The sequence below is a fragment of the Quercus robur genome, chromosome 8 (assembly GCF_932294415.1).
Source record: "Quercus robur chromosome 8, dhQueRobu3.1, whole genome shotgun sequence".
Lineage (NCBI taxonomy): Eukaryota > Viridiplantae > Streptophyta > Magnoliopsida > Fagales > Fagaceae > Quercus > Quercus robur.
The window spans coordinates 500854-514592 of NC_065541.1; the positions used below are offsets into that span (position 1 = coordinate 500854).

The 13739-nt window shown below is 40.7% G+C and overlaps 1 protein-coding gene across 3 annotated transcripts; it reads right to left on the bottom strand.

Annotated features, from left to right (window-relative positions):
- Positions 1-9148: 9148 nt before the first annotated feature.
- LOC126694078 (uncharacterized) lies at positions 9149-13407 on the bottom strand. Of its 3 annotated transcripts, none has more exons than XM_050390117.1 (8): positions 12935-13407; positions 12306-12481; positions 11786-11853; positions 11539-11640; positions 11230-11385; positions 10117-10230; positions 9612-9668; positions 9149-9535 (listed from the first exon to the last, which is right to left on the bottom strand). In XM_050390117.1, the coding sequence occupies exons 1-8, from the start codon at positions 13039-13041 to the stop codon at positions 9515-9517; spliced, it is 801 nt and encodes a 266-aa protein (XP_050246074.1). In that variant the 5' UTR covers positions 13042-13407; the 3' UTR covers positions 9149-9514. The 3 variants fall into 3 exon arrangements, with proteins under 3 accessions (XP_050246074.1, XP_050246073.1, XP_050246072.1); XM_050390116.1 differs by having other exon boundaries at positions 9612-9702; positions 12935-13405; XM_050390115.1 differs by having other exon boundaries at positions 9612-9741; positions 12935-13401.
- Positions 13408-13739: the final 332 nt, after the last annotated feature.

Below are 13739 nucleotides of genomic sequence, written 5' to 3' on the forward strand. Positions count from 1 at the left end.
GTAAGAGGGTATGGTTTAGTGGTGGGGAGAAGGGAAACCCTATTTTTGAGGTTCCTACTAAGGCTCTTTTGGGGGAAGTGTCCTGTTGGGATGACATACCACCCAAACGGGTATAACTGAGTTGGAACCACTAGGTGCATGCTATGAGGGATAGGGAGAAAGAAGGCACCCACACCGTAGCAAAAAAGGGTGTCACGGCAGACAAACAAACAAAATAGCTTTCTTTTGTCTAGCGATGGGGAGTGACACACAGTTGGACCAGTGGTGGTCGGCAGGTACATGTAGACCAACCAAAGGTGGTTAAGGGCTAGAATAGTAAAATCCGGTCACGACAGGCACTATAAAGAGGCCCTTGCCGTGTACAGGAATGACGACACAACAACAACAGTAAGCACCGCAGTATTGAAAACTTGAAAGTCAGGAAATAGAAACAAGGATTAAGAAAGAAAAAAATAGGAATATTAGGGAAGATGGAGAAGAAAAGATAGAGAGTTAGAACGGCAGGCATGCACCAATATGTTGATTTCCTATCTCCCTCTCAAAATCTTGCTCTCTGCCGGAAATGAAAGGTGTTCTTGGGTACCAACCATTTAGGTCCACTTGCCTCAAAGTGATTAATTTCTACGGCAGGATCACCCTGAGAGATTATTCACTTCGAGAAGAGGTGTTCTTTCCTTTCTGGTTCTGGTCCTGCGGATCAAACTTGATCTAATTTATTTACTTTCTCAATCAACTCACAGACTACCCACTCAATCCCCTTTACTTTTCTTATAAAATGATTGTTGCTAAGACTATGATTATCTTTTGTTCTTAAGAAAGGTTTATCTATTCACCTTAATAAAGATCTCAAAATATTTGATTTTATTATTATTATCATGTCTGCTTGCCGCAATTCATTTGAAACAGTTCTGCCCGCCATAAGCGTGCTCTCAGCAGATGAGGCATAGTTTATGCACAAGCTGGACCAAGTTGAGTTGCAGTTGGACCTGACCAAGGATACGGCATAATTTGTGAAGAAATGTCACAATTGCCAAGTGCAAGCTAACTTGATTCACACTCACCCGCAGACCTTACATAGCATGGTTATCCCATGGCCCTTCCACACTTGGGGGCTCGATTTGGTAGGACCAGTTAATCCACCATCATGTGGATACATATGGATACTAGTAGCTACAGAATACTTCACTAAGTGGGCAGAGGCAGTGCCACTCCGAAAAGCCACAGGAGGAGCAGTGGCAAATTTCATCAAGGAAAACATAATTGTGAGGTTTGGAGTGCCCCACAGGATTATCAGTGATAATGGCACACTGTTTGTCAACAGTGATGTAAGGAAAATGCTGGAGTTCTACCAAGTCAAACATCATCGTTCATCGCCTTATTACCCTTAAGGAAATGGGCAAGCAGAAGCGACAAACAAGGTTCTCATAAAGATCATCAGTAAAATGAGCTAAGAGTACATAGGGGGATGGGCAACACACCTGCCAGACGCCCTTTGGGCTTATAAAAAATCACCAAAGTTTGCCACAAGATTTTCACCATTTTCCTTGGTATATAGGACAGAGGTAGTAAGCTCGGTAGAAGTGATGACTCCATCTTTGAGAGTTATGCAGATGCAGGGGAAGGAAAGAGAGGGAGAAGCCTTTGCGGCAGAAATGTGTGAAGATCTAGAAGGACTTGATGAATGAAGGGAGGAAGCCCAAAAGTGTAGCCGCAGATACAGACAAAAGATGACTGCCTATGGCAGGATGACTAAAGAGAGGGTGTTCGCAGAAGGACAACTTGTGCTGAAAGTGGCAGATTATGTCAGGCGAGGTATGGCAGGACCATCTAAATTTGCACCAAAATGGGAAGGACCCCTTGTGATAAGAGAGACACACCCGAGTGGATATTATCGTCTAGCCTAGATGGATGGCAAGGACTTAATGGATCCCATTAATGGGAAATGGCTGAAGCGTTATTATGCCCAAGTTAAGGTTATGTAGTTATCCCTTTCATTCAATGAGTTCAAGGTTTACCTTTTGTTCTTCTTTTTTTCCCTTCAAGGGACCATGTCACAGACAAGTTTTGTAACAAACTTTTATGAGTACACAATGAAAAGGACATGAAGTATTATAAAAAAAGCATTCCATGTCATAAGGTAATAGCATAAATAGCAAACAAGTGTAGCATTTTAAGAGTTACAAACCCAAAATGTAGCAACTATGCCAAATTAGCTAAATAACTGCTGTAAAAGAGAAGTATGTAGATAAAGTGTACTAAGTCAGGGTAGTAAAAGAAGGAAAAGAACAAAAAAAAGGGGAAACTACATCAATGAAGTCCAGAGATAAAAGACTGGTCTCCAAAGCGACTAGACCCACCAATGCTAGCAAGAAGATGCTCGCGACAACCTTCCAAATCTGCCACCTCCTTCTTCAAAGTCTTAATCCGTGCGTCAAAAGCGTCTACAACAGGCTAAACCTTTCTCATGAAAAAGGCTCGGGCAATCTCACAGAGATGATCTAGAATGAACTCCACAGCAAAACCCACACTCATCAGCTCCTGAACTGCAGCCTTCCATTGCAGGATCCTCTTTGAAGAGACAATATCAACAAAGTTATATTCAATATCATTCATTATGCTTCCCAGCAATTTCAAGAAATGCTCCCTGGCAAAACGACCAAGACAGAATCCTTGCATAAAGTCTCCCCGGCTACTGAAAACTGTCTCTAAGTGAAAAACGCAATCCTGGGGAACCCTAAAGCCATGGAAGTCCACATAAGGAGGACCGGAAGCCTAGAAGTCTGCAGGATCGAGGTCGTTAATCTCGGGCTAATCAAAATGTACAAAAAAGGCTGCGGCCTCACCCACGGGGTCTGGAATCATGGCAGAACTACTGCCCACCTCAAACTAAGAAGGGACAGTAGGCAACGGACCTAACAAAGAGTATGAGATGAGAAACCATAAGTTAGGAGCAATAAACTTGCAAGAAAGAAAATAAGGAAGGAGCCGAGAAACTCACCAAGACCCGTGAAAATGGAAGTTGTGGGTACAGCAGAAATAGGAACAAAAGGTACGGCAGAAACAGGTACAGAAGGTATGACAGAAACGGGCACTGTGGGAATGGCAGAAAGAGGTGCTATGGGTGTGGCAGGATCAGTGGCTGGAGGCATATCAACGTCTGCTATGACTTCTGGCCCTTCAAAAGTTTCTGCAAGATACGGAAAAAGACATACATACTGAAGGGAAGGTACGGCAAAAATAGGAACAGAAGGTACGGCAGAAACAGGTACAGAAGGTATGGCAGAAACGGGCACTGTGGAATAGCAGAAACAGGTGCTATAGGTGTGGCAGGATTAGTGGCTGGAGGCATATCAACGTCTGCTACGATCCCTGGCCCTTCAAAAGTCTTTGCAAGATACCGAAAAAGACATACATACTGAAGGGAATTGCAGCAAAGGGGAGACGCAAATACCTACACCTAAAGAAGGGACGACAAAAAAGGGGGAGGAATGGACTTAGTCAAAAAAAACAAAAAGAAGGAAGAAAGACACATACCCATGAATTCGGTTTCAGCGGGAGCATCCTCCTCGTCGTCAGAGTCAGAAATCCTCTTCTTCAAAACAGGTTCATCGTCCGAATCCTCAAGGACGTCCTCAAACCCCTTGGAGGACAAGTCCACGTCAGGACCATGTGCGGCAGAGTTGGGAATGGAAGAAGGAGTAACCACCAGTGAAGAACTATCCTTCACAGCCTGGGATAGAGCTACAAATGGGTCACTGGTGGAGATGACCAAGGGTGTGGCAGGAGAGGAAGCCTCAATCTGAACAGTAGCAAGAGGAGTGACCACCTCTTGGGAAGAGTATATCTCGGCGGGAACGGGAGTGGCCTCACTAACCTTCCCAGTACGAGTACCCTTGTCTATGAGTACCAGCTCAGTGGGAAGGCTAGGAGCCTCAGCAGGAACTCCGGGTGCAGCAGCAGAAGGAACAGGTGTTGCAAATACTATGTCAGCCCCATAAAAAAAGCCTCCAATGTAGTGGCAGAGCCACTTGATGACCAAGGGGGGCCTGGGCCCCCCCCAAAATTTTTGAAAAAAATAATATTTTTTTAAAAAATATCCTAAAAGTTATGTAAATTTTTAAATAACCTTATCATTTTGGCCCCTTATACTTGATAATATACATATATATTTAAGAAAGTCTAAAAACAAACTTAATTTTCATTTAAATAAAATACAATCCATAAAAACATAGGTCAACAAATTACAATAATTAAACATTCATCATCTTTAAAATGAACACATAAGTATTTTAACAATTATCTCAACAAATAAAAGGGAAAAATTGAATTATGAAGTATTGTATATTATTATTTTACATTTCACACACACACACACACACACACACACACACACAAATTTATATATGGCCCCCCCAAAAATAAATTCCTAGCTCTGCCACTGCTCCTATAGGCGCACCCATAGAGGTAGAAAGTTCATCCACTGTAGAGTGGTATATAGAAAGAGGCTTAGGCTCATCCTAGAAGAGAAAAGAAAAGAATGTTATGATCAAAAGAACTTTTAAGTAGATGAGTCAAACAAGCATGTGGCAGATGGAATGCATGCAAAGAAAAAAAAAGGGGGAGAAGAAGAAAAGAAAAGAAAAGGAGATGTACCTCAAACTCAGGTTCATCAAGTAAAATGGGTCGGGTGGCTGATGCATCCTCCTTATGCTTAGATTGCAAAGGGGAAAAGAAAATAAAAGATAAAGTTAAATAGAAAGTCAGCACACGTGTAGTGGCAGGAAAGTCAAAAGTATATAAAAAAAAAAAAAGAAGGGGGCAAAATTAGAAGTAACTTACTCTCTGCTCAGCAACAAACGCAGGGTGAGAGGCTGTCTTTCTCTTGCTGCCTCATGTTCTGCTAGAAGGGGGAGCATTTGTAGATGGCCGTGGAGCAGCAGGTTTGGGCTTGCTCGCAGATTTAAGCTTGGTAAGAGCTTTCTTACTCAACACAGGAATATTTATCACTTTAACTTTCTTCTCCTAGCCTGAAGGATAATCACCGGTGTGCCAATACCACCCTCTTTTCTCCTCATCCCACTCGAAGATACCAGACCGATTCTACTTCCTGACATACGCTAATACAGACTTCGAAGGCAAAAGCAACTGAGCATTGACCGAAATAATTGCGCTAAGCCCATCAGGAGGAACGAGAGAAAAGCCACGACTACCTATCAACTCTTTTTCAAACGAAGTCATCATGGCCTGCCAATATCCATGCATGGCAGGGGTACAAAGACCTTCCCTTAGTGAGCCCAGAACAGTGACTGCAGTAAAACGTTGACTCCAAAATTCAAAGGCAGTGGGCCGTAGAAAGAGTCGAACAGAGGTGGGGGACTTCATAAGAAAAGAAAGGTCATCAGGGATGTCCTAATCTAATCCGAACTGCCTTTTCACTCGGTTGGCAAGATAATGAACAAATCTAATCCCTTCGTCGGCCAAATAAGGCGGCCACCCAGCATTGGTGGCCGCCAAGTAAATGATTTTGGTCTCATCAAAACCGATCAAGGGAGTGGTAGTCCCGGCGGTATCAACAAACAAATCCATGGCAGAATCCACACATGTATAACCAGCACCCAATTTCCTATAAGCTCTCTAAGAAAATCCTACACCTTGATCAAAGGATTCAACAGCAGAATGACCAATCGGTTTCAGACCAACCCAGTGAAAGGCCAATGGAAAGTTTGATGCAAATCTGCCACAAAAATCAGTAATGGCCTACGGATACGATTGGTACTTGTCTCTGGCAAAATGAGAGGGCCTACACTTTGACAAATGCTTAGCACAATGCTCGTACAGCAAGCGTTGCAAGAACATAGGGGCCAACAGCAGACTAACCCCAGCAGAAATCTTAATGGCCAAGCAGAAATATAAAGGTTTCACGGCGTAATGAGGGTGAGACCCAAAAACAAACTTGTAAAGCCAAAATGCAACAAAAGTCGCACAGCGGGCAGACTTAGAAAATTTGGAAGAAAAACTAACCCAGTAAGACAGCTTGGCGTTCTCGCTCATCTTTCTCTTCAACTCAGCTTTCACGGCCTCTTCTTCCGGGGAAAGCTCTAAGGTGGTAGGATCAACGTCTCCAAGGATAGGCAGGAGTAATTGGTTGGCCACATCTTCTAGGGTCACGGTGACCTCACCGCAGGAAAAGAAAAAGGTATGGGTGGTGGTACACCACCGGTGGACCAAGTGACGAAGGTTGAAGAGGTCCCGGAAGTTGGACAAGCAGTAAGATGAAACTATGGCTTTCAAAACACCAGCCCGTTGTAGCAACCCTTTGAAGCCAGTGTCAGATAACTCACTGTCCACCCACTCTCTCCAACCCAAGGCGATACCGGACTCGAACTCAAAATGGATGGGCACAGGGAGAAATGTACCCTGGCGAATGATTAGATCGGGGATCGAAGAGGCCAACGGAGCCTAGGAGATGTCCGTACTTCGCTGGCAAAGAGAGAGCCACACACGGCCCGATGGCGACGGCACATAATCGCCGGAAATCTTTGGGAAATGGGGATGAACGTCGTACCAGGGATCAATGAGTGGAGCGTACTCGCTTTCTGGATCACGCTCCGTTTCTCCCTCGTCAAAGTGGTCCGACTCTGAGTATACCGTCTCCTTATCTACACCATGTGCGGCAAGAGGATCGGAGATAACTTCCTTTCCTTTACTATGGGAGGAGCTTTGGCTCTTCACCGGCGTCATTGTGAAGAAATTTGGTCGAAAAATATGAGTGAGGTGTTTGAGGAAGAGGAAACGGAGAAGAAAGGGAAAACGGAAAAGGAGTTCTAGAAAGAAGGAAGGAGTTTGTGTTTGGATTACAAAAGGACTTCTTCTTAAATACCCAGGTCATTAATGCCGACACGAAAGGATGCGACGGGTCAGCCATCAGAAAGAGGGTGAAATTAATGAAACGACTGCTGTGTTTCAAAATAATTGCCAAGTTGGGAAATCCGAAGAGACAACACTGTTTGCGGCAGGAATATATATATATATATATATATGAATATATATGTGTGTGTAAGGTAGGGACCACTATTCAAAAAGCTCGCAAAAGAAAAGAAGATGGAAAGACAGGAAAGGCAGAGGAGTTTTTATTCACATATGAAGCGTTCTTAGTCGGCTAAATGTTGATGGCCATTTCGGAAGCCCAAGAAGAAGGGAGAAGCCCAGCAACACAGACAGAAAGGAGTTGGAAAACGAATAGAAAACCCATTAAGCCCAAGCTACAGGAATGATGGATCATATGCCCATGAGATAAACAAATGGGTCTTGAAAAGGTAAATGAGCTTAAAGGAGCTCAGAAAAAGAGAAAAAGCAAACCATGGGCATTATATGATGTGGAAAAGTGAGAATGGGCCGCAGCAGGCCCAAAGTAATGAAAACAAAAGAAAGTAAGGGGTTGATGGCAAGCCCATGAACCCTAAGGATGAGGAATAATGTAATCGGGCCGGGGAAGCTCAAAGAATTCAGTAAAAGCCCATGGTAATGCAAAGTTAAGAAAAGGGTCGAGGAAGCCGAAGGAAAGCAAACGGACCCGGGACACCCAAGGGAAAACAAATGGGACACAGGAGCCTGCTAGTAATGTAACACAAGAACTAATAGTCTTGTTGGGCCATTAAGGGAAGAATAAAAGGCATGCCCAAAGAGGCCTAGTCAGATTGAAACAAAACAACTTCGTAGCATGAATGATAAAGTGGTATGGCAGGAGATAGTAGTAGGAAGAAGAGTGGGCTGAAGAAAAAGCAAAGCCGACCATCAAGCAAGGCCCAGCCAAGGAAAGGACAAGCCATAAAGGAAAGAGAAACCAGAAAATGGTCAAGAACGAACGTCAGACTATGTAAATCAACCACGGCAGACACATGAGCAGCAGACAGATTTTGGACATACATGGAAGAGAGGCATGCGCAAGGCTCAAACCTCACCAGTCTGTACCCAGCCAATACAGGACATGGTGAGGTCATGGGTCAGAGGTAAGAGGGCATAGTTTGGTGGTGGGGAGAGGGGAAAACCTATTTTTGAGGTTCCTGCTAAGGCTCTTTTGGGGGAAGTGTCTTGTTGGGATGACATACCACCCAAACAGGTATAACTGAACTGGAACCACTAGGTGCATGCTATGAGGGATAAGGAGAAACAAACAAAATAGATTTCTTTTGTCTGGCGATGAGGAGTGACACACAGTTGAACCAGTGGTGGTCGACAGGTACACCCAGACTAAACAAAGGTGGTTAAAGGCTAGAATACTAAAATCCGGTCACGGCAAGCACTATAAAGAGGCCCTTGCCGTGTACAGGAACGACGACACAACAACAACAGTAAGCACCACGGTATTGAAAACTTGAAAGTCAGGAAATAGAAACAATGATTAAGAAAGAAAAAAAAGATAAAAAAAGTAGAAGAGGAGTATTAGAGAAGATGGAGAAGAAAAGATAGAGAGTTAGAACTGCAGGCATGCACCAATAGATTGATTCCCTCTCTCCCTCTCAAAATCTTGCTCTCTGTCGGAAATGAAAGGTGTTCTTGGGTATCAACCATTCAGGTCCACTTCCCTCAAAATGATTAATTTCTACGGCAGGATCAACTTAAGAGATTATTCACTTTGAGAAGAGGTGTTCTTCCCTCTCTGGTTCTGGTCCTGTAGATCAGACTTGATCTAATTTATTTACTCTCTTAATTAACTCACAGACTACCCACTAGATCTCCTTTACTTTTCTTATAAAATGATTGTTGCTAAGACTGTGATTATCTTTTATTCTTAAGAAAGGTTTATCTGTTCGCCTTAATAAAGATCTCAAAATATTTGATTTTATTATTATTATCATGTCTGCCTGTCACAATTCATTTGAAACAGTTCCGCTCGCCGTAAGCGTGCTCCCGGCAGACGGGGCATAGTTTGTGCACAAGTCAGACCAAGTTGAGTTACAGTTGGACCGGTCTCAACTCCCTTACTCAGAACATTCGGCCCAATACTGCAGGACGCAGTCCAGCCCACTTTAACCACAAAAAGGCCTACTACAATGGTTAACTACGATGGCATATAGAGAAGACAGCTCATGCTGCAATCCTTTTTTTTTTTTTTTTTCAATTAAAGTAGTTAATAGGCATGGATAACTGATAATTAAAAGGTACCAACATAAAAATATTTTATTTCTGCATAGACAAAAATTTCAGAGTTGATGCAAGGAATTGGTCTTTAAATTTAAAATGAATATACAACAGACAATTTTTTTTTGCAAAATCTGATATCCATTCTACAGGCAAAGCAGAGGTGCATTGCTGATAGTAAATAATAATACTGTTAAGTTATACTCTCCAATTGCTTGAAAAACACAATTTGGAGAGGTCGGAGAGCTGAGTTCACAATGAAAACCATTAATCATTTATGATTCTTAAGTTAAGCCAACTATTGCTACCACAGCATCAGTTCCAGAAACACATTCATCTTCAACAAATGGAATGGTTCTCCGCACTGTCAATTTCATTGGGCGGGTCCCATTGCCTGCAAATAGCAAGATATAAAAATGTACCCACACTTGCAAGTTATTTTATATTACTCAAAAAACTCAGATTCTTACCTTCAGTGGTTCTATCCCCTTCAATGCAAACAGCAGCATAATGAGAACCAGCCAATTCTATGAGAGCAAATTGCCAATTGCTTGTCAGGTTCTTGGAATCATCAAAAGAATCAACAACTACATCAAATGCCTGACAGCATAATAAAAACCGAAAGAGATTTCAGAAACTTCTTTGAGGAAAAAATGTTTATGCAATTTCTGTTTCATATAACATTTTATGAGAATTTACTTCCCAATATCTAAAAATGTATGTGTTTGTAGGAGTAGGGGGGGGGGGGGGAAGCGGGGGAGAAGAAAATTAATAATTGTATGAAGCACTCAATCGATAAGCATGAAAGGAATGACATATCCTACAATAATATCCCAACATCTACCTAAACAATCTCAAAGCCACCACCACGTCTTATGTAAAAAAAGTTCAGATTGAATTTCCTATTGAGTAGAATACTATCTTTGAATGCTTTGAAAACTTTCAATTAAGCTTGTCTTAAGTTCAGTCAGATACCTCAGAATCTCTATGCTCAGAAAGATGTCCACCTGTAGCAGTCCTAAATCGAATGGTAAAGGTTTTAAAAGGTGCAGCTGAGAAGCCCCTCCCCAATGCTTTCACATATGCCTCCTGAAAGTGTGATCCATAACATTAATAAAACAGCTTCATGAAGAGAAACATTACACTCAACTCTCAAAGCTCAATCATTCTTTTTTTCATTTTTGGTGGTATTTTACACACACCCAATCAGTCTTTAACCTATGAGGAGGTGCCCTTTGAGCAAGTGCTCATTGGCTGCAAAGCTCAATCATCCTATCGTTTTGATTTCCTGAGTTCATGTAGAAGTGTATGCATACTCCAGTATATCCAACTGTTCAAATCCATACTGCCTTGCATTATTTCCTAAAAAGCATGTAAATTCTAGGACAATCTTTTAGACTCTTCTTTCTTTTGCCTGATATCTATTGGTTTTATTTTTTAACTAAATACATAGAAAGAATAATTCATATAGTTTAGTCACATACAAAGAAAACCTGGTAATCAAGCTGGACAGGCCAACATATCTGAGCCCAACATAATGAAACACAGGCATATGCTTGCGAAAGAAGAAGAAGAAGAAGATGATGATGATCACAAATGATGACAATGATAAGTAGACAAAATTTCCAGAAGAATTTATCCACCTGCATCTTTATGAAATCCAAAGAAATTTGAAATATATTTCAAGCGTGTCACGACTCAAGTGTTGTTTCTACTTTTTATTTTTATAAAGAAAATAGGTACTCAATCCTAGTTCCTTTAAAGGTGAAACTTCTGCTGCCCTACATTGAACTGTCTATAATAGAGTAAAACTTCCTAACAAGTTAAGAACATATTAATTTTTCTACAAGATCTACTGTTTTTTTTTTCCTTAATGAAAAGACATATCACTAGAATTACTGCTTGAAGATGGAATGGTCTTCTAGCAATGTAAACAAAATTGACTGCTACCAAACTTTATAACATACCATGCATTTGCTGCAGAAGCTACCATGAAACTAATTATTAGGATTTATTAGATTTTCACCCATCTACAACAATGAACTGAAGGTACTTGATGCATATCAATATTCACACAACCTAACTCACCTTGAGAGTCCATAATTTTATAAACTCCTGACGCTGAAATTCAGGGTCTGAAATGGCAGTTAAAAGTCCCACTTCATAAGGAGAAAAGTACCTTCGAGCAAATGCTAAGATATTATTCTTCAACTTCCGTTGCTTCTCTTCCACATCAATACCGATCTACAATAGGAAAAGCAAATCATGTCAGCTTAAATTTGCCGTTTCTTCAACACAATAGATAATTCAATAAATACATCAAACAAAATCAGAACAGAATATAACGATCACGCATGCAGAAGTTATAAGTGGCCCATGAATATACAGAAAACTTACTGCTGAATTCACAGTCACTCCACAAGCTATCATAGAAGAAGTGTGTGAAATGTTGAAATGCAATGGCGGTATGTGTGAGCCATCAACATCTTGCCAGTCTACCTATTCACATATGCTATCAGAAACAAATATGAGAAAACAAATGAACTTTAAAGAGATATGCTAATAACGAAAAGCAAGGAAGGTACAAAAAAAAAAGTAGAGAACAAAGTCTTATTGTACATCAATGGTCAGAAAACAAACTCACCTCAGGCTTCCCATATATATTCTTGTTAAACTTCAAGGATCTTGGTTCAACTTGACTATTTGTATGATCTAGTAACAAACAAATTTGTTTAAATATACACCAATCTCTATGCAACATATTCTACAAAATTGGAAACAAGAATGCTTCTTATGTCAAAAGAGTAGATAGTCAAGTAATTAAACAAAAGGACGTGGATAGCATTTAAATAACTAAAAAAGCTTTGTACATACATGTATATGGCTCAAAATCTTTATAAAGCAAAGCCTAGGTTGCCATCCACTTTGTGCCACATTCAGACTAAAAAATTTGGCTGTCAGTACAACTAATCTAGACCAATGTTGAAATAAACAATTTGTTGTGTACCACAACAAATACAACAAAACCGTGGACTCTACAATTTACATGTAAGAAACACTTCACCATATTTGACCTCAATGGCGACAACCTAAATGTAAGAATTATTAAATGAAATTTAACAAGAAGAACGAATGATAAAAGTGTTAAGCAAAAAAGGACCTACATCTTGCAATGGTAGTGCGAACCAATGCACGGGCAAGCAGGGCTCGTCTTTGGAGCTGATCTCCACGCATACGGAAAACATTTTCTTTCTCACATGGTGATAGAATTTCCAAATATTGATTAAGAAGGCTTGCATTCTTCACTTCATTAGGTAATATATACCATAAATGGGTCTCCCTAGAAACCCAAAAAAATAAACAAAAAAATGTTTTCACATTATTGGTGTAGATAATAAACTTTAGAAAGACATATCCAAACAATAGAACATATGCATAACAGAGTCAATCAAGCCTCATAGAATACTGATAAAGCCTATGTTCAAATGTATCCCCAATAATGAAATGGTACAAAACAACCGAGACTTAGTCCCAAAATTCTGGGGTCGGCAATGGACCTTCAACAGACTAGTTGCATTCTTTTCCACATAGTAGGGAAGGCCCAATGTGTATCTGTAGTGGATCCATTCATAATAGAGTAACTAAATTTTTTACATTGGACATCAATCCTACTCTTTTTTCCGGGCTTGGGACTGGTTGTGAACAAAATATTCAACAGTAAGCAGAGAGACAAGGCGGAGTTAACGAAATGGTACATAGTGTATAAAAGTAAAGGGCATAAAGTGTGTCATACATTGGAGATGGAAGCTGTACTGGGGCCAGAGAAGCAGCAGAGAAGCTCCTTTGAAAGCAACGTATATTCATCATGAAATTTAGTCTATGCCTCAACAGCAACAACATGCATACTTAGCACAACAGCATCGGCATCAGTACACAAACCCAGAAATTTGTAACCATCCGCAAATCACCAATAAACCCAGAATCAGTGATTCAAACCAAAACCCAGAATTAGTAATTCAAACCAAAACCCATAAACCTCCAAAGCCGATGGACAACAAAACCGAAATCCTCTAACACCGATCCTAACTGAAACCCACAAACCACGGCGAACCCATGGCTACAGCATCACTGCAAAGGCGAAGAGAGAAGAGAAATCTGCAAAGTGAACCCACCCACCACGAAGGGAAAGGAGAAATAAGGATACCCACACCGAGCGCCACGGCACCGTGAAGAAGAAAGAAAGAAAATAGAAATTAGAGATGAAAGGTGAGATAGAGAAGAAAAGTAAAAAGGAACTAACGGCTTGCAACGCCGTCTAAGTTTATGGATTGGGATGGACAAATTTTAAAAGTTATAGACTTGATCGGTATTAATCCAAACCTCAGGTGTGTTTGTGCAATTTACCCTTTTTATTTTTATTTTCAAGGTCCTGCCATAATTTACTAAAATTAATTTTTTTTTTTTAAAAAAATTAGAAATTCTAATCGATCCTAATATGTGTATATATGTTTAAAATTTTCTCTAGAGACTTGAGCTTCGGTCTTTGCCTCTCACACTCAAAGTAACCATCGCACCAAGTATGTACGATGAAATATAAA

Coding starts and splice junctions, on each gene's coding strand:
- LOC126694078 (XM_050390115.1), bottom strand. CDS start 13,041: ATGTTGTTGCTGTTGAGGCATAGACTAAATTTCATGATGAATATACGT. Junction 11,854..12,305: donor TCGCACTACCATTGCAAGAT/GTAGGTCCTTTT, acceptor GTTTGTTACTAG/ATCATACAAATAGTCAAGTT. Junction 11,386..11,538: donor GAGTGACTGTGAATTCAGCA/GTAAGTTTTCTG, acceptor TTCCTATTGTAG/ATCGGTATTGATGTGGAAGA.